At 40.2% G+C, this 17,253-nt stretch overlaps 2 protein-coding genes across 8 annotated transcripts; one reads left to right on the forward strand and one right to left on the reverse strand.

Moving 5' to 3' along the window:
• Nucleotides 1-1,109: 1,109 nt before the first annotated feature.
• Nucleotides 1,110-3,942, reverse strand: LOC135483620 (G patch domain and ankyrin repeat-containing protein 1-like). Its single transcript, XM_064764604.1, has 2 exons — nucleotides 3,636-3,942; nucleotides 1,110-3,395 (listed from the first exon to the last, which is right to left on the reverse strand). Exon 2 carries the CDS (start codon nucleotides 3,392-3,394, stop codon nucleotides 2,324-2,326), a length of 1,071 nt encoding a protein of 356 aa, XP_064620674.1. The 5' UTR covers nucleotide 3,395; nucleotides 3,636-3,942; the 3' UTR covers nucleotides 1,110-2,323.
• LOC135483574 (sushi, von Willebrand factor type A, EGF and pentraxin domain-containing protein 1-like) lies at nucleotides 3,538-16,611 on the forward strand. 7 transcript variants are annotated; one of them, XM_064764557.1, is made up of 15 exons: nucleotides 3,538-3,627; nucleotides 5,081-5,316; nucleotides 5,580-5,750; nucleotides 6,056-6,241; nucleotides 6,731-6,925; nucleotides 7,228-7,312; nucleotides 7,832-7,941; nucleotides 8,149-8,322; nucleotides 8,835-9,017; nucleotides 10,168-10,341; nucleotides 10,563-10,742; nucleotides 11,396-11,566; nucleotides 13,222-13,323; nucleotides 16,000-16,061; nucleotides 16,246-16,611. In XM_064764557.1, exons 2-15 carry the CDS (start codon nucleotides 5,199-5,201, stop codon nucleotides 16,342-16,344), a joined length of 2,010 nt encoding a protein of 669 aa, XP_064620627.1. In that variant the 5' UTR covers nucleotides 3,538-3,627; nucleotides 5,081-5,198; the 3' UTR covers nucleotides 16,345-16,611. The 7 variants fall into 7 exon arrangements, with proteins under 7 accessions (XP_064620627.1, XP_064620648.1, XP_064620640.1 ...); XM_064764578.1 differs by lacking the exon at nucleotides 3,538-3,627 and adding an exon at nucleotides 4,086-4,106; XM_064764570.1 differs by lacking the exon at nucleotides 3,538-3,627 and adding an exon at nucleotides 4,209-4,230.
• The last annotated feature ends 642 nt before the right edge of the window (nucleotides 16,612-17,253 follow it).

Genomic DNA, 17,253 nt, shown 5'->3' on the forward strand with positions numbered 1-17,253 from the left:
TCCAGATAGGGGCTATGATGATATCACAATCTGTAGACGTACTTTGGCAGTGTCTAATTAAAACGGTACATGAGCATGTCAAGACTACTGGCCATGAATCTTCTACAGTGTCTTGCCAAGTCGCCATTAGATGTAATGTCCTTATGCATGGTCGTAGGCACAGCAGAGGCATTGTCACAACCAAACATGCATGTCCGGCACCAGTGGGTAATTAATGCCAAGACCCACTGCAGACAGTGCTGGGACAACGTCTTGTCACAACCACTCAACTTGGGCAAGAGGTGATGTGCTATGACCAATGTTGAGCTCACTACAGACAAGATCACAACCAGGTCCCGAACTAGAATTTTGTATGATTTAAACATGGCAGCAAATAATGTCAAGGCCATGTCCTCACAATCAGTCCATTGACGGGGTGTCCTGAACAAGTACTTCGTAAGATTTCAACATGGCAGCCAAAGTCAAGATCATGTCTTCACAGCAGGGACAATGTCACAACCAGTTCCATGACAGGATGTCCTGAGCTTTCAACATGGCAGCCAATGTCAAGATCATGTCTTCACAGCAGGGACAATGTCACAACCAGTTCCATGACAGGATGTCCTAAACTAGTATTTTGTAAGCTTTCAATGTGGCAGCCAATGTTAAGATCATGTCTTCACAGCAGGGACAATGTCACAACCAGTTCCATGACAGGATGTCCTAAACTAGTATTTTGTAAGCTTTCAATGTGGCAGCCAATGTTAAGATCATGTCTTCACAGCAGGGACAATGTCACAACCAGTTCCATGACAGGATGTCCTAAACTAGTATTTTGTAAGCTTTCAATGTGGCAGCCAATGTTAAGATCATGTCTTCACAGCGGGGACAATGTCACAACCAGTTCCATGACAGGATGTCCTAAACTAGTATTTTGTAAGCTTTCAATGTGGCAGCCAATGTTAAGATCATGTCTTCACAGCGGGGACAATGTCACAACCAGTTCCATGACAGGATGTCCTGAGTAAGTATTTTGTAAGCTTTCAATGTGGCAGCCAATGTCCAGGGCACGTCACAGCAGGACAATGTCACAAACAGCCCAATGACACCAGATACTAGTGATGTTCTACACAATTTATTGCTTTGTTGAAGTGTTGGTTATATTTTCAAGCAATCTTGGGCAATGTGACAATACTGCTTCTCATTGATTTGACAAAAGAAGTAGGTGTTCAAATGATCTGCATGTCACGCTAAAAATCTGTGAACCACTTGTTATGGTGTGTCTTTTGAGTTGAAAGTAATGCCACACAACAACAGATCACATAAAATAAGATTTGAAATTGAAAACAGAAACAGAAGTTTGAATTACCAACTTATAATATATGGGCGTTACACTAATTTGTTTGATGCTTCATTTTGCAATTAAGTTCAGGGGACAAAAACTAGGGTTAACATGACTCATGAGTTCAAACGAGTAACAATAACATATCCATCATTACCAGTCCCTACACAGCATGCATGTACATCCGTAGTATACAATTTCTATTACTAGAATTCAGTGGATCGAATGTCAGTTAATTACTGATGTAGATAAAATTGCACTCCCTGTAAGTGACTCGGCCATCTAATAATAAACCTTCCGCTCATTCCTGTCGTGCCTGTTGTAGTGGCTTGCCATTGGGAACATATTTCAGGACATGAATATATACATTCATAAAATGGAAGTAAGCTCATCATACATGTAGTTTCGTTAGAATGCTATGGACTTGTCTGTACGACATGAAACCAAGATTTATCATTCATATGTAGGTTTCACACCTTTGTGGGTAGTCTTGAAAGATAGGAAGTAGCGGGTATGTATATTCCATGCTTGATATTATCAGGAACTTGCAATTTGCAGCTTATTGAGACTGAGAGGCAAAAGACAAGTATTATGATGTAATACAGGCAGTGAAATCATCTACTCACATGCTTATTCATTACGTTCTTCCATGGTAAAAATTGAATAAGGTTCATAGTGACCCAGTCTCGTGTACATGGAGGTTTATGGGAATAAATGTGGATCTTGACTGCAGTGAACACAATCTTGCATGTCTAGGGTGTTCCAAACAAAATGTGATCCTGTGATAAAATAGGTTGATGTGCTGATGGCCTTAATATGAAGATTTAGTTATCAATTTGTTTGATACATCATTCAATTGATGTACGAACACCTTTTAGAGACTCTCACACAAGACAAGGTGATATGATAAGCTCAGCCTCAATGTTCAGTAAGTGCAGCAGGGCAGGACGGACTAAGTAAGTACATGTATCTGAAGTACAGGTACAAGGAATGGAAGGAGTCTTAATCTAAAGTCAGTGCCATCCTCAATTTTCTCTCCCACTTCTTATCTTTAATTTGTTCTTTCCTTTTGATTGCTCTACGGCTATTTGACCCATCTCGAGGATGTCTGCTTGTTTTTGCTCCTTCACCAGAGATTTGTGGAGCAGGATGAGTGACCCTTGGTTTGGCATCAGTTTCAATACCTATACCTGCTCTATCCATTTTCAATGTGGTTTTCACAGGAAACTTACGTCCCTGTCCAGTAGGCCCTAGTCCCTTCTCAGTGTCCCAGCCCCCCTTGACCATGATCTGATAGCCAGGATTACTCTCTGGTATAAGATAGCCTGTAGGACGTGAAGGCTTACGCAGATTGAAGAGATGAATTGTAGATGACTCATGTGCCTTTTTAGTTGTGTCAGAGAAGTCTCGCCCACAGTTATCACAGAAAAATCTTTCCACTGTTTTTTCGACTCGATTTTTGCCACTTTTCCCAGCTTGGCATGCCTTGCCATTGAAAAGATTAAGAATATCAGAGCGATGAGCAATTTTGGCTAAGTCCAAAGCAGTTCTACCTTGGGAATTCTTTATATCTGTCCTCGCTCCCAAACTTAGAAGATACTCCGTAACTGAAAATGATCCACTGTGACAAGCACACATAAGCGAAGTCCAACTAAACATATCTGTAGCATTCAAGTCTGCTCCTCTTTTTAGTAACTTTGTCACTGTCTTTAAATCACCATTCTGTGATGAAAACAAAAGATCACGATTCAATTTTGTCAGTTCCATATCGCTCAAGTTATCTGTGCATGATTTGTCGGACGACAGTGAAGATGGAACCGCCTTATGCCCTTTGACCATATCCTGCAGGGCTTTACTGCTGGTCTTGCATCCTGGTTGTGCACTCGGTGTCTCAGAATCTCTTTGTACCAATTCTTCATAGAACTCTTTGATCTCTTTCCCATCAAGCTTGACATTCAGGTCTGGCAGTGGCACTTGGCGTGGAGTTGACAAATATTCATCCACATTGGAAAAAACTGGAGTCACAAACTGAATACGTTTCAGGCATAAATTATCACTTTTTCGAAGATCCATCCTGAAAAAAGAAGGAATTTCAACTCACCACTTTATGTAAAGAAAAAGTCCACAAAGTTAATTTATAGTAATAAAAATTGGCGGGGCCAAAAATAATGGTAGCTCCCCCATGTCGCGTGTTGCGTTCCGCTAAGTCCAGTTAGCCAAAATGAACAAGGCTGTGCCGGTGTTTGCTACTTTTTCGCATACAAAAGCCTTCGTATCCGAGGATCACAGCAAAACATGTCAACAGGGCGAGTACCTGTTTAAGCAAGCTCTATTACTAGAACGTATCAGACTGAGAAAAACCTGGTTGAAAGGTGGTTTTATTCAATTTTAGGTGTATGATATTTGGCAACTTCTCCAAATAAGACGCCATTTTGAAAATTTAACGATGTGCTGGGTCGATGGATTCTTTGACACGGTTCGAGAGAGGTCCACTATGCATTCCCTGTGCTGTGTAGTATCAAATATTGTTCATACACGGCAAACAGATGAGTTTAACGCGAGTGTTTTCATGAGTAATTTTCGGTCATCCTAAACTAACAGCATTTGCCGTCATGAACTCGATTGGGGGGGGGGGGGGGGGCGTAAGCTTCCGGTGTCCGCGGTGACGTGTTTTCTGTGTAGGATGGCATGGATGGGTAGGCCCCAACCTCGATAATCTTGAATACCAGAGCAGAGCGCTCGAGTCCATCCACTGTGTGCACTGAAAATGTATGGCTCGCCTCTGGTAAATCAACGAGGCTTCCTCGACCCACCGCAGCGCGGCGGATAGGGTCGAGGTTACCTGGACAAAGCTATAGATAATGTGTGTCTGGGTTGGGTTCTCATTCCTGGAAATCCGTGTTTATCTGGTTTATCAATCAATGTTTATTTCCCCTTGGCCTTAGTCAGAAATCTAATTCCTCCAATTGCCCCATTGGCTGAGATGAATGATGTCTTATTGACATTGCATATTGTACTTTGGCCTCGCCTGTTTTTGTACGTACCTTCCTGCTTACCAGACGAAAATACTGAATCGGCCTATCTGCCTGGCTATAGGCCTAGGGCTATGCATGCTATCCCATGGGCGCAGGTAAGGCCAAAGGGACAGGGTAGGGTGTTTTTGGTAGCCTACTACCGGTAAATTCATGAGTGTCTTATAGGCTAGGCCTATTTCTGATGTTGTCAAATCTGCCATAGTGCTATTGGGAGTAGGCCTATTGCATTGCCATTGGTGATGGTGGATTCACAGGAATAAGGCCTTGGCTATGGGAGACGAGGAGTGAAACTGTTGTTTACTTAAGTAAGTGCGCTCCGTGTTCGGAAACTTTTCCGAGACCGAGTACAGAAGACTAGTGCCAGGCCAGGGAAACGCGAGAGCATTCAGAAAGGTCTCACGCCTGGTGCGAGTAAGTACTAGCACCAGGCACAAGTGAGGAAACCTCAGAGTTGAGACAAGAGTTGAGACATGAGTTACTTCAACTTCGGCATGAAATGGCCGGCGGATGTCATTTTTGAGAAAAGATGGCTAGTAACGATTCTGCAAACTGTCATCCTTAACAGCGTCCACCGCTGCACCAGTGCCCACCAGTGTCCACCAGGTTAAAAGTAAGGTATGAAGACATCAAAAATTCTGGTGGATGTTGTTTAGGATGACCTGCGACCACTGCTTGCATGAGAAAGTGAAAGTAAATCTTAAAATGATTTTTATTCTTTTTTCAGCTCTTTATGATGAGATATTCAAATTGCCCAACAATTGGACTCTTTCATAGGATTTCATCAGAACAGCTGGCTTATATATAGTTTATTCAAATGAAAAGTACTGCGAACTATAAACATCATGCCTTCAAATAACGGAATTTGTAAAAGCATTAGTGGAGGATTAAGTGCTATGCAGTGTTGTGTTATTCTTTTCACATGGTTGGGTGCTTTCTCCCTGTTGTGGGATTCAGCAATAGGTAAGTTGAAAGTGATGTCAGATTGAATTATGGTAGTGGTCCAACTTATCATCTAAAAGAACTGGACCCACTATATTGGCACATATTTTGGCTCTTCAAAACGTGGAATTATTTGGTATGAACCCAGAATTATATTACGAGGAGAATGTGTTTGCTTTTGAGTCAGAATAAATATAATCAAGGAAAACTCTCTAGTTTATTGGTAGATGTAGGAACTGACAATGACTGATTGATAGTAATTTGCCGGTGATTTACACTTCCAGCTGCCTGTGGCGTTCCTCCTAATATTGACAAAGCTGATATCCTTTCTCAAAGTGCCACAGATGTCAGATACAAGTGTAAAAGTGGTTATGAACCTGGGGCCACGAAAACAATGGCTACCTGTCAAGGGTCGAACTGGGTTTTTGCTGAAAATCGTCCCCTGGTTTGTAGGCGTAAGTATTGCATTCATGATTCATAAGTTAGAATATCTGAAATTGTCTCTCATTCAAGACTTGCAAGACCTAAAAAAACTCATTGAATATCATGCTTACCCTGGCGTACTGCTTGAACTTCATCTCTGTAGAGCTCTGATTTACACTTTTCATCAGTGGTATTGCAAATACATTTGTAGCTAAGCTGGCGTTAACATAAATTCAATTAGTTAATCAGTAAAGCTCTTCAGGGGATACCTATCATTGTATATGTACAATGTTATGTAGATCTTCATTTTCATGAATAATGTTTTGTTGTTTTGTAGGTGTCAGTTGTGGGACACCCCCTGACAAACAGCATGCCTCATACAAAGAGAGAAGTTACCTGTTTGGTGATAACGTCTACTATGTCTGTGATACTGGATATAAACAGGTTTTGGGTACTCCCAATTACAATGTGATATCATGCCAACCAAATGGAAGGTGGACGATGATTTCATTTAGCTGTGGACGTAAGTATAGTTTTGGGTTCTCTTGGATGACTGTGAGTCTCCAACCGTATTGTATTCGCCCGAGTTCCTGAAGATAATGTTGGAGACTTGGACTTTTGAGATAGTTGCTGGCATTTTGTGGTCAGCATTGCGTGTCAACAAAGATTTATGAAAAAAACAAAGCTTGTAAGAAAAAAACTGAAAGTGCCATATTCAACCTCCAATTGCCCAAGTACAGTAGCCAGTCGTACATGTAGTTAACAGGGGCGCATTCAGTCAATCCGCTTCTCCCAATTTCTGATGGGAAATATAATGCAAAACCAAGACTCTTGAATACTGCTGGTGGAAATGGACAAAAATCAGAATAGCTGATTGACTGCAGGCACTCATGGTCACAGCCCGGCTGACGAGTGCCATAGACATGAGATCCATTTGGGAGGGGGGTTCTAGGAAGCCTCCTTCAGGAATGTTTTATATGAATTTTACATTATATAGATCTTACATTTTCAGCTAAGACTTGCCCGGCCCTTTCTAACCCAGCAAACGGTAATGTTGCTATTGTCCAGGGTGCAAATAATGAATATAACTACGGCAATATATATAGATTCACGTGTAATGTTGGATTTATGAGCAAAGGGAGACAGACAGTTGATGTAACGTGTACCGATGCGGCGACTTGGTCCGAGAAGGATGTGAAATGTGAAGGTAAAGAATAAATATTTAGTGAGTTGAGATTGGAACCAGCTGAGATGTTATAAGGCATTGTTACTAGCTTTATATTGGTCAAGTTGTAATGTTCATGGAAACAATAATACAAGTTTGATGTACAAGGGGAAACTAGAGACAAACACTATCGGAGAATCTCCCTCTCTGTCACAAGTCAACTCACCTGGGGCCTCAAAAGAAATGGTTTTGTCTTTGTTGACATTTCTTATTCCCTTATTTATTCATATTATATATTTTTAACTTTTGGCTTCCTTTGAGTGATTGTATATTTTTCATTCCAGAGGGCATATGCCCCGAGCCAACGACACCAGAGAATGGCATTAAACTGAGTACGGGCAACAAGTATGGTGATTTGAGAGAATTCAAGTGAGCATTTCATTTGAAAGTGTTTGTCTGAAAATGAGTGAACGTTCGCTTGTTTGCCTGTTTGACAATGTGTCTTACAAGGCAGAAATTGTCAAATATCGTTGTAAAGGAACACGATTCCCTAGTGATGATGATGATGATTGTGAAACTTGTTTGACGCATGTTTGGACACGAATCAATCTTGTTTTCAGACAATCTCTGAAGTCAGTGTCGCACTGAATCTTAAGACCACATTACAACGACTTTGACTTGAAAGTTGAATCGTCTACAATCAATGAGATGATTTATCTAGGTTTTTCAGGTGCAAGAGCCTTGAATCTTCATACAAATCACGGTTTTGACAAATATTGGTGCGCCTGAGTAGGCTGGTGCTAAATCTCATTGACATTTGACTTACAGGCATGAAGATTTTTCCGAATTTATGAATTATATGGTCTATTTCTAAAAGAGTTGTCCCCCCGGATCCATGCCTGAAAACATCATTGATCCTTTTCTGTTTTTCCTTATTTCCACATGTAGATGTAAAGACAAATATGAAATGGTCGGACAACCCAAGAATACTTTAACTTCAGTTTGCCAGAAGGATGGCAAATGGTCAGACCCTCCACCAACATGCAGACTTCTACCTGGTGAGTGTGGATCTAGGTTTGGTAATTTCATGGTTTATCTTTTTTGTGGATGTTGTGTTATGGTGTTAGCACCAATAGGAACAGGCAAGACTGGTGTTACTTGTTCTTGGTAATAAGTATGTGATGATCTCAATCTAAACTGAAGTGGTGCAGTGTGGATGAAAAGGTTTTTAATATCTCAAGTTATAAATAGAGCTCTTGTTTCAGTTCCGTGTAATGTGCCAAGTGGTCCAAAGAACGGGTATGCGGAAATGGTGAATGATAATGAGTACAGGATGAAGTGTAATCCTGGCTACAAACTGCAAAGTGGCAATTCATATGAAATAGTCACATGTCAAATTGACGGCACCTGGTCATTCAATCCAGCCGTGTGTTTAGTAGGTAGGTATTGGAAAAGATTTTGATGTTTAGTCTTTTTGTGGCAGTGAGGCGGACCAACTTTGTTGAGAAAAGGGGCTGAATAATTGAAAATATATAACCATGCAGTCTTTGAGAATTTCATTCAGCTGTTGGAAGTTACGTAAAATAGTGAGTATTGTTAATCTGAGGAAGCAGATGGTGCCATTCAGATCAGCGTATAATCCTCGAAATACCTGTCGATGTGTTAAAAAGATATCAGCATCATTTTATCAACTTAGGGACTAATGTTAATCAGTTCTTGATAGTATAACCTTCATTTAGGTCTTCAATGCATCTTGACTGATGACATTAACAAAAAGAAAAAGAAAGTTTTATGGGGCTTGGAGTCGCACCGTTTGCCTGTAAAGCTGAACACTAAGCAGGAGAAAAGAAGTCACATGTGATGAAATTGCTCTCCATTCTTATCTTAGCTACAGCTATTATTACAACAAAAAATAATATAAAATATCAATGTCAAATCTGTCTGCTTCTAGTTAGTTGTGGTGCACCAAAAATACCAACCAATGGTGAATTAGTGACAAACGATGACAAAAAGTACACTGTACGCTGCAAAAATGGTTTCAAACTGGTAGGAGGACAAGTGGGTGAGACTGTCTCGGAGACTTGTCAGAATAATGGTGAATGGACACAGAACAACAACCCTGTCTGTAAAGGTGGTAAGTCATCAATTCACAAAATAGCATGTCGTGACCTGCTTACTAATTTGATACAGAATATGTGTGGATTTGTGATTTATTTATTCATGCACTAACTGGTATTAACTTAGCATGTAGAATAGGTAGATTAGAGCTTCTGTAGATGCATATTACTTTTTTCAGAGTCACTGTTGATTTTAAAAGTTCATTGCCCTTCGGTTCTGCGGGTGTGCACTGCCGTGTTGATGATACTGTGTAGATGCTATTTAGCCAGTTGAAGGGCGTCTGTACAAAAGGCCTATCCGACGTGATGTCATAGGCCTATCTGAAACAGATGCACCTAAACCGGCTTAATAGCATCTCCGCAGTATATTCTCTTTTACTAACACCAAGAATTAGTTATAACCTTATCAGTTTTTGCTAACACTTATATTGTGTTGTGGGACTTACATATTACTGTCACTCCACACTGTCACTTGGCCTGGGTGAAAACTAGTCTGTTCACATGATTTTTCACTGACATGATTTTTTGTCAGGGAGAATGCTTGTATGCAGAGGATACCTTAGGGATCCTTGAGTATGTTTTGTTACTTTTAAGTCTTATAATTCGTCTCTGCACATATTGCATGTTTATAGATTGCGACAAAGAGTATGACGTTTGTGAATGTCTTGGTCTTGTCATATATGCCAGAGGATGCTTGCTTTGATGACAATACCATGCTAGCTACATGTATTCATTTGCATGTACAGTAGAACCTCTCTAATAAGGACACCCTCGGGACTGAAAAGTACTGTCCTTAAAAGAGAGGTGTCCTGATTAGAGAGGTAAAATTGAATGGTAACAACCAATTTGGTACCAAAACCAGTGTCCTTAATAGAGAGGGTGTCCTTATTAGAGAGGTGTCCGCTAAGGGAGGTTCTACTGTACATCTATCCTAACATCATGCCTGTGGTGGATCATCAATTTAGAATTTCAAACTTGACCCATTTCATCAATCAATCAATCCTGGGACATTAGGTCAATTTTCAAGTAAATGTTTTTGCTGAAATGAGTGTTCTTGCACTCAATCAGGAGCACTGACAATGCACTTGTCTTTTCACACTGTATGTGTATGCAACATGTGCAGATTATGCTCCTAATACAGACCATGGAACCAATTTCTTCCTACAGTTACATGTGGTTCGCCTATCATACCAAACAATGGGGAATTAGTAACTACTGATACTAAGACCTACACCATTCGATGCAAAGATGGTTTCAGACTTGAAGGGGGTACAGATAAGATCACTGTATTATGCCAGAATAATGGGCAGTGGACACCAGTCAATGCTGTCTGCACTGAAGGTAAATATATTGCCAAAAAATATATCTGAATGATTTATGAAGGAGCATGAAACTACACTTTTATTTTGTCACAATACCTAGCAAAACCTGAATTAAAGGTGTAGATCATAGTCCATTGCCAAAATTTAATTTGTGCAGTACATTATGTAACATGTGTGAGTACCGCAGCCCATGACTGTGCTTGTGCTACACGCTGGAAAATGTCCAATTTCTTCCTACAGTTACATGTGGTTCACCAATCATACCAAACAATGGGGAATTAGTAACTACTGATACTAAGACCTACACCATTCGATGCAAAGATGGTTTCAGACTTGAACTTGAAGGGGTTACAGATAACATCACTGTATTATGCCAGAATAATGGGCAGTGGACACCAGTCAATGCTGTCTGCACTGAAGGTAAAGTCAGTTCTTGTGCACTTTAGATGTTGAGAATGCTTCTGCTTCAGTACTTTCATGCAATGTGTGCTTTGCTTGTCTATCCCATGGACCTGTTGATTGACATATCAACCTTGTGTCCCATTTTGCTTCACACCTATGAGCTGATGGTACGTTGAGGCAGCCAGGACATAACAGCCCTGTTTTCATTTGACTGTTTTGAATACTGGAAATCTAATTACTGCCACCTAAAAAAAGTTCCCCATTGCCAATAAAAATTTGTAGCACCCTGCACCTTCATTTCTGATGATTGCCTTTCTTTGAAGACGGCACATGATGTGATCATAACATGACAGCTTGTGCACTGGTGTCTTGATTATCTTATCATCATGTCACTTCGTAGGGCGGAAATTTGGTCATTTAAAAAATATATTTGCAGACTGCCACTTTACAGACAATAGCAAAAACAGGGGCTGTTTTGATTATAGCCATTGGCATATCAAGTTTGTATTGAATGGTTACAATATCACCATCAACAGTCAAAACTCATCCTTCACTCTCTTTACTTCAGTATGCCTTGCTCCATGAAAAAATTGCTAAACTTTGAAGAAGTTGCATTTACTTCTGAATATTTTCTCTTCAAATTGTTGTCACTCAAGTTTCTCTCTCTACAGAAACATGCAAGAAGAAGAATCCCACAGCTCCAGCCAATGGTAAAATTGAAAAAGTCATGAAACCGGAAACATACAAAATAACCTGTAACAAAGGCTACAAGATTATTGGAAGGGATACCGTCACTTGTGTCAACAAACTATGGTCCCCGACGACAACGACCTGTACAAAAGGTGAGATATACTCATTGATCAAGCCTTTGGGAGAAGAGGGCTACCACTACCAGGGAAAGTTTAAGAAAACAAAAATGAAGACATTCATGAAGGTGTATTGTTACCATGTCGTGAGCTTTCTTTTGAATGTTACTGTTTCAATGTTCTCCACAGCCCACTTTGGTCTGGTTGGCCAACTGGTGATACGATGACAAATGTTATTATGACTAGCCGCAGTGAATGGCTTACTGTCTCAATTCAGGCATGGGTCCTGTGTGTTTGCTCTGCTTTGTTTTTGTCATGAGGAGAGCAATGGCTCCGAGCAATACCTCTCCCCAACAGCATGTTGTCTCTGCGATTGTTCTGGGTGCTGACCTTCCGCTGTTGGCCTGGGAGTTTACTGTCAGGTCATGAGCATGATGTGTTGAAATGAATCAGCCCAACTTGTTGTTTTTCTCTATTTTCACCCTTCTGACAGACTGCAGTGGACCACCACCAGCGCCTCTCAATGGTTTGGTCATTAAACTCAAAGAACAAGAATATATCATTCAATGTAAAGAGGGCTATCAGCTGTTGGGTCAGACACATGATGTCACTGTCACTGTCCAATGTGAGAATTCAATCTGGACAGATAGTTATACTATTATTTGTAAAGGTATGACATCAAAGCAGATGATAATCCTGTCTTAATACTGTTGTGACATTTGTGGACTGGCATCGTGACACATTTGTCTGTGACACACTAAATGCAGAAACAATGCCCATGAGTTCAAAATATGTCAGTGCCAATCATCACGTATGTCAGTCTATAGATGATTTTTAACCTTCTGATACAAGTGCACTCTTCCAAACCTTATTTCTCGTCGAAATCCTGTCTGGTGTTGTACTTAACCCTTTGAATTATTGACACAGATTCCATTATCTTTCTCACCTCTCTAGAGTGTTCTCAGTTTAAACGAGACATGCTTTTGGCCTGTTTGATGAATTCTACGTAACCCACAATCCCTAACATCACTAGCACCCTCCCTCCAATTGTATTGTTTTTCCTGAACTGGTAACATCCCCATAGTAGTTACAGATTCCCTGAGAAGACCATTATAGAATCATGTTAGGATCAACGCTCAGTTGCAAGTACGTTTCAACATGTTTCGATAGCTGTTGGCGGCATGTTGGGAACACATCAGACAGCTGGTGGATCAGCCGCACGACCAAGTGTAATATGTCTTACCACAGCATTGACAATATATTGACTAATCTGTCCTTCAAATTTCAGAGCATTCGGGCCATTAATAAAACATTTTTGATAAAAAATGTCACATATTTTCTGATTGCTGAAAATCTCTGCTTAACTTTATCACTTCAGAATGTAGGGTATGAATTATTTTTTAAAGTGCATGGGTGTGTGGGGGAGGTTGGAGGAGTTCCTGCCAGCTTTGTAATCGGGTACCGCCAAATTTACTGCCCTGACTTGCTGTCACGAGGCAAAATCTATGCCCCCCCCTCTACATGGCACTGATTGTCACTGGGGTCTAGCATTGTTGTGACAGAGGCCTGACATCACTTTGACTGAGTTTGACACACACCCTTGTGTAAATCTGCACAGCCTATACCCCAACAAACTGTATTGCTCTCCCTCCAAGAGAAAACTGAAACTCGTGTCTTTTCTTCTTTTTCAGAATCTGCTCCGGGGGGATTCAGCAGGGGCGAGAAAATAGCCATTGGGATTGGGACTTGTATCGGTGCTCTCATCATAGTCGGCCTCGTGATATTTCTCATCTGCAAGTATTGTTCTTATCGTTTGAAGAAGGGTCACCGTGCTATAGTACCATCGCAGTGTATTAACTGGGTGTTGTAACTTCGTAATAAAATGTGACCCACCACAGCAAAATGAGTTGCATGTCGCTTTGAGCTTGACTGGTTGAGACGGACTGGTTGGTCATTTCACTGTTTTCTGCCTTTTGTGAAATCAGAGTGTATCAAAATCTCCTATTATGTCCTGGTGTCATTTTAGGCTCAACTTCTGTGCGACATGCGACCCATTTTGCCGTGGTGGGTCACAAATCGATATCAGGAATTATTCAGTTAGAATCTCTTTTACGTCTTTCATTCAGAGAGAAGGCAGAGAATAATTGGCTATTTCTTTACCAGAACTATATACTATTAATTTTTGTCAGTAAAACAGTGCTCCTGGGGAATGACAATACCATGTGGGTATTATATATCAGTAGCCTGATGGCTGTAACAATAACAAGTGCTCATCTTCCACAGTATGTTTCCAGGGAGAGCATGGCGGTCTGTCATTTTGATAACATGCATTGCCCTGTCATAACTTTGTTAACACTGAGTCATTGATTAGCTAGCTAAATGTCGTAACTTTTATTGTGGTGGTGCATTTTATGAACAGTCCCTCTGTTCCATGGTGCTGGCTGACACTGTGATGGACTCATTGTACAGTTTGTCACAATAAACCAGGTGCTTATACTAGAAAATAGACCACACTCCCACTGACTGCATACATGTTCATGTGCACTGTCACCGACGATACCCACTTCCATTGTCCAACTTTCTTCAAACATTGTCAACAGGGAAGAAGCACTTTGCAAGGAACCTGGGCCAAATCCACTGTCTGTGACAGTGAACATGTATGGGTATAGGACTAGTGTGAAGAGGGTAATACCCAACAGAATGAATCATGTTGTTTTCTTAGCACTTAAAATAAATGGCACATTTTGTTGAAATATCTGAGTTGCTTCACCCTGTTTTTAAGTAACGTGTCTTATTCTTCTTCAATGTTCACCCTGCACTTGAAGGTGTATTCTTCCTCAGAGCATGGAGGTATATTATTTATACCTCCATGCTCAGAGGCAGGATGAGCGTTTTTATGTGCCACAGCGGTTGGGCACCAGTTTGGTGACTCCATCCTCGGCCAGAGGTAGAGTCCACACAAGCCAGACATGTTTCTCACTTGGTTGGGTCTTTTCCTGCCCTGGCATGGACACCAGATGCGAAGGACTGTATAGAACCAATTAGTTCCCTGAAAGCCAAGCCAGAAATACAATCCTTGTTTTTCCCCGGGATCGAACCTGGGCCATTTTGCGTGGCAGCCAATAATGTTAAAAGACTATGAGGCTTCTCATTGAGTAACATGACTTCTTGTCACATCAGATGTACTGTGTGGATTATATCATTCAACCTTGTCAGCTGCTGCCCACTTTTGGACTGACAGAGTCATTGTTAATGTGCTACATGTATTTACGTCCATCTTATGTTTTTACAAGTGAGTTGAAAATTTAGGTGCCATACATGCTGTAGTTCTGTTTGAAATTATTTTTATTTGTCAGTTAGTGGCTTAACATTATTGTAAGGTACAATATAGTTGGTGTGTTTCTTTTGCATCATGAACTGCACTGTTCATTGTGCACTGCTGAACCTATATGGTATTCTGTTGGAGATATTTTTATTTGAAAATGCTGTGTTCTTTTAGCTGAAGAAATGGGCTGAATTCTTGGTAACTTTCATCTTCTAATAATTCTTTTCATTCTATATTAGACTCATTGAATTGCTTCACTAGGTTTTGGTACTTTGTCCCAACGTGTATGTTTTGAAATTTACTAACTCTGTTGTCCTGTTGATGGTTATCAAAGCTTGTCAATGTTCACGTGCACTCTCTCTTCAACTCATGCAAAATAAATGAGGGCTTCAAGTGAAGCTTTCATACTTGAGTTAAAGAGTTGGAGTGGTACTTTCTTAATTACTATTCAGTTTTAACAACACCAGTGTTTTGTTCTCCTGTATTTAAACTTGTATTTATTGGAATGTTATTTACTAACTTTGTCATTAGATACATGTATACGTTTAAACTGTTCTTGTGATCTTATTATGAGAGGAGACCAATCCTTTCTGAAATTAACCAGGTTTTTCAAGATTTGTGGTTTGGCAGTGGCTCCTTGTTTATACATTGAGGATGAAGTGATATATGCTATTGAAGTAGGATGTGGTGGGGTTTCAATAGAGGTTCTTCCTATGGCATATTAAGGGATCCTGGATCAGGGTCATAGCCTTCAGCCAGTCTGTAGAAACACACGCTAGCCATGGGTTCTAAGCGAGCCTTCATCATGGCCATTGTCTCTTCTTCTACCTTGGTCTTCATTAACATATCATTAACAATGTACACTATTTCAAATATCTAGTCAGAGTTGTGAAATAAAAGGATGTGAAAGTTGTGTTCTTCCCCAAAACATTCCGGTTTTCAATACATGAGTGTTTTCTAGTCTCAGAGTAATGCACAGGTAATTTGAATGGTCAGATAATGGGCATGGGTTGCTGACATTAACAATGATTACACTTTGGGTGTAATCTGTAATGTGTACTTGTTTCATACTGTGACTGTATGATAAGAGGTACAATTTCTATCAATGAGTTGTGCCTAAAATGAAATAGTGTTCTGATTTCAGGGCGCTATTGTACGGTTTCCTGTTGTACATGTAATGGAAAAGAATGCTGCACATGCAATAAAGTAAGTATCTGAATATAAACAGATGTGCATTGTATATGGTAGATTTGTATGGATTTTAGTCCCAGAACTTCCTCTGAATAACGAGGTTAAATTTGTTCCTCAGTTCTTTTTTAAATGAGTAATAAACTTGATTTCTTTGTCCCAGTCTGTAAGATGACTAATTCATTACATTCCATTGTTTCAGAAACCCGTTGAAATAGAAAAAGATTTGACGGAAAGGAAACCGTTTCATACTGGAGAAACAAATACCAATACCGGTACCACATCAAATTCAAATTGTTGAGTTCTGAGGCACAAATGGCAACCTATGTTTTGGTAGTAAACATGGGAATATTTCTGTTGGCCTCCGGGGGAGGTGGGGACATCAGGAGGTCGAGAATACTCGTTTTTGTTTGCAGATTCATGCTGAGGTATACCTTTCAAAATATGTATGGTTTATTGGTATAACATATATCTCGAAAAAAGTTCCATGCTTGGTTAAAAAAAGCTTTAAACCTCAACGAACAACCTTGGCAGAAAGAGGGTTGAAAAGGCTGAAATTAATGTACATGTATATAAAATATAAAAATAAACCATTTGTGAACTATAATTAGGGCGCAAAATTACCCCTCCTTGAGGCTACTGTAAAACCAACATTCATATCGCAAGTTGACAGTACGAAACATCCAGTGAATGGTTCTCCTTTGGGAAAGACGTGTGATGGTTGTACTAAAGTATGTATCAGACCTGAAGGTAATCAATCATAGTGGGTGTAAGACGCATGTGTACAGTATTTGGTGCGTTGGCTATTCCGTCCTCCTTCATTGACTCCACCTGAGACGTTTGACGTATGTTCAACGTCCCCTCAAAGAAGTCGAGGGTCATTTTTTTAAACTCGACCTAGAAATGTGTTTATGATGTGATATTTATGCCCAGAAATGTATGAATACTGGTTGACATTTGTGATGATCAGCTGGAAAACAGCTTAGTTGAATTCTTGGTCTTTCAAGTCAAAGAATCAAGTACTGTGTGGTACTGTAGGGAGAAGTTGTCATTGAATTTTATCCTGTTCAGTTCTCGATGTAATTTATGTAAATTGGACAGGGGCAGAGATAGGACATAAGTATACATCACTTTGAAAGGCAGGATATGTTGCAAACCTGAGGTGGATGATTTTGCTCGAATCCCAAACGCTTTGCATTGTTTTATGTAT

Source organism: Lineus longissimus, chromosome 1 (assembly GCF_910592395.1).
Source record: "Lineus longissimus chromosome 1, tnLinLong1.2, whole genome shotgun sequence".
NCBI classification, from domain to species: Eukaryota; Metazoa; Nemertea; class Pilidiophora; order Heteronemertea; family Lineidae; genus Lineus; species Lineus longissimus.

Excerpts from the sequence above, each read along its gene's own strand:
- LOC135483620 (XM_064764604.1), bottom strand. The coding sequence starts at position 3,394 with ATGGATCTTCGAAAAAGTGATAATTTATGCCTGAAACGTATTCAGTTT.
- LOC135483574 (XM_064764557.1), top strand. The coding sequence starts at position 5,199 with ATGCCTTCAAATAACGGAATTTGTAAAAGCATTAGTGGAGGATTAAGT. Across the intron at positions 7,942-8,148 it reads AACATGCAGACTTCTACCTG|TTCCGTGTAATGTGCCAAGT; the intron begins GTGAGTGTGGAT and ends CTCTTGTTTCAG. Across the intron at positions 16,062-16,245 it reads AATGCTGCACATGCAATAAA|AAACCCGTTGAAATAGAAAA; the intron begins GTAAGTATCTGA and ends CCATTGTTTCAG.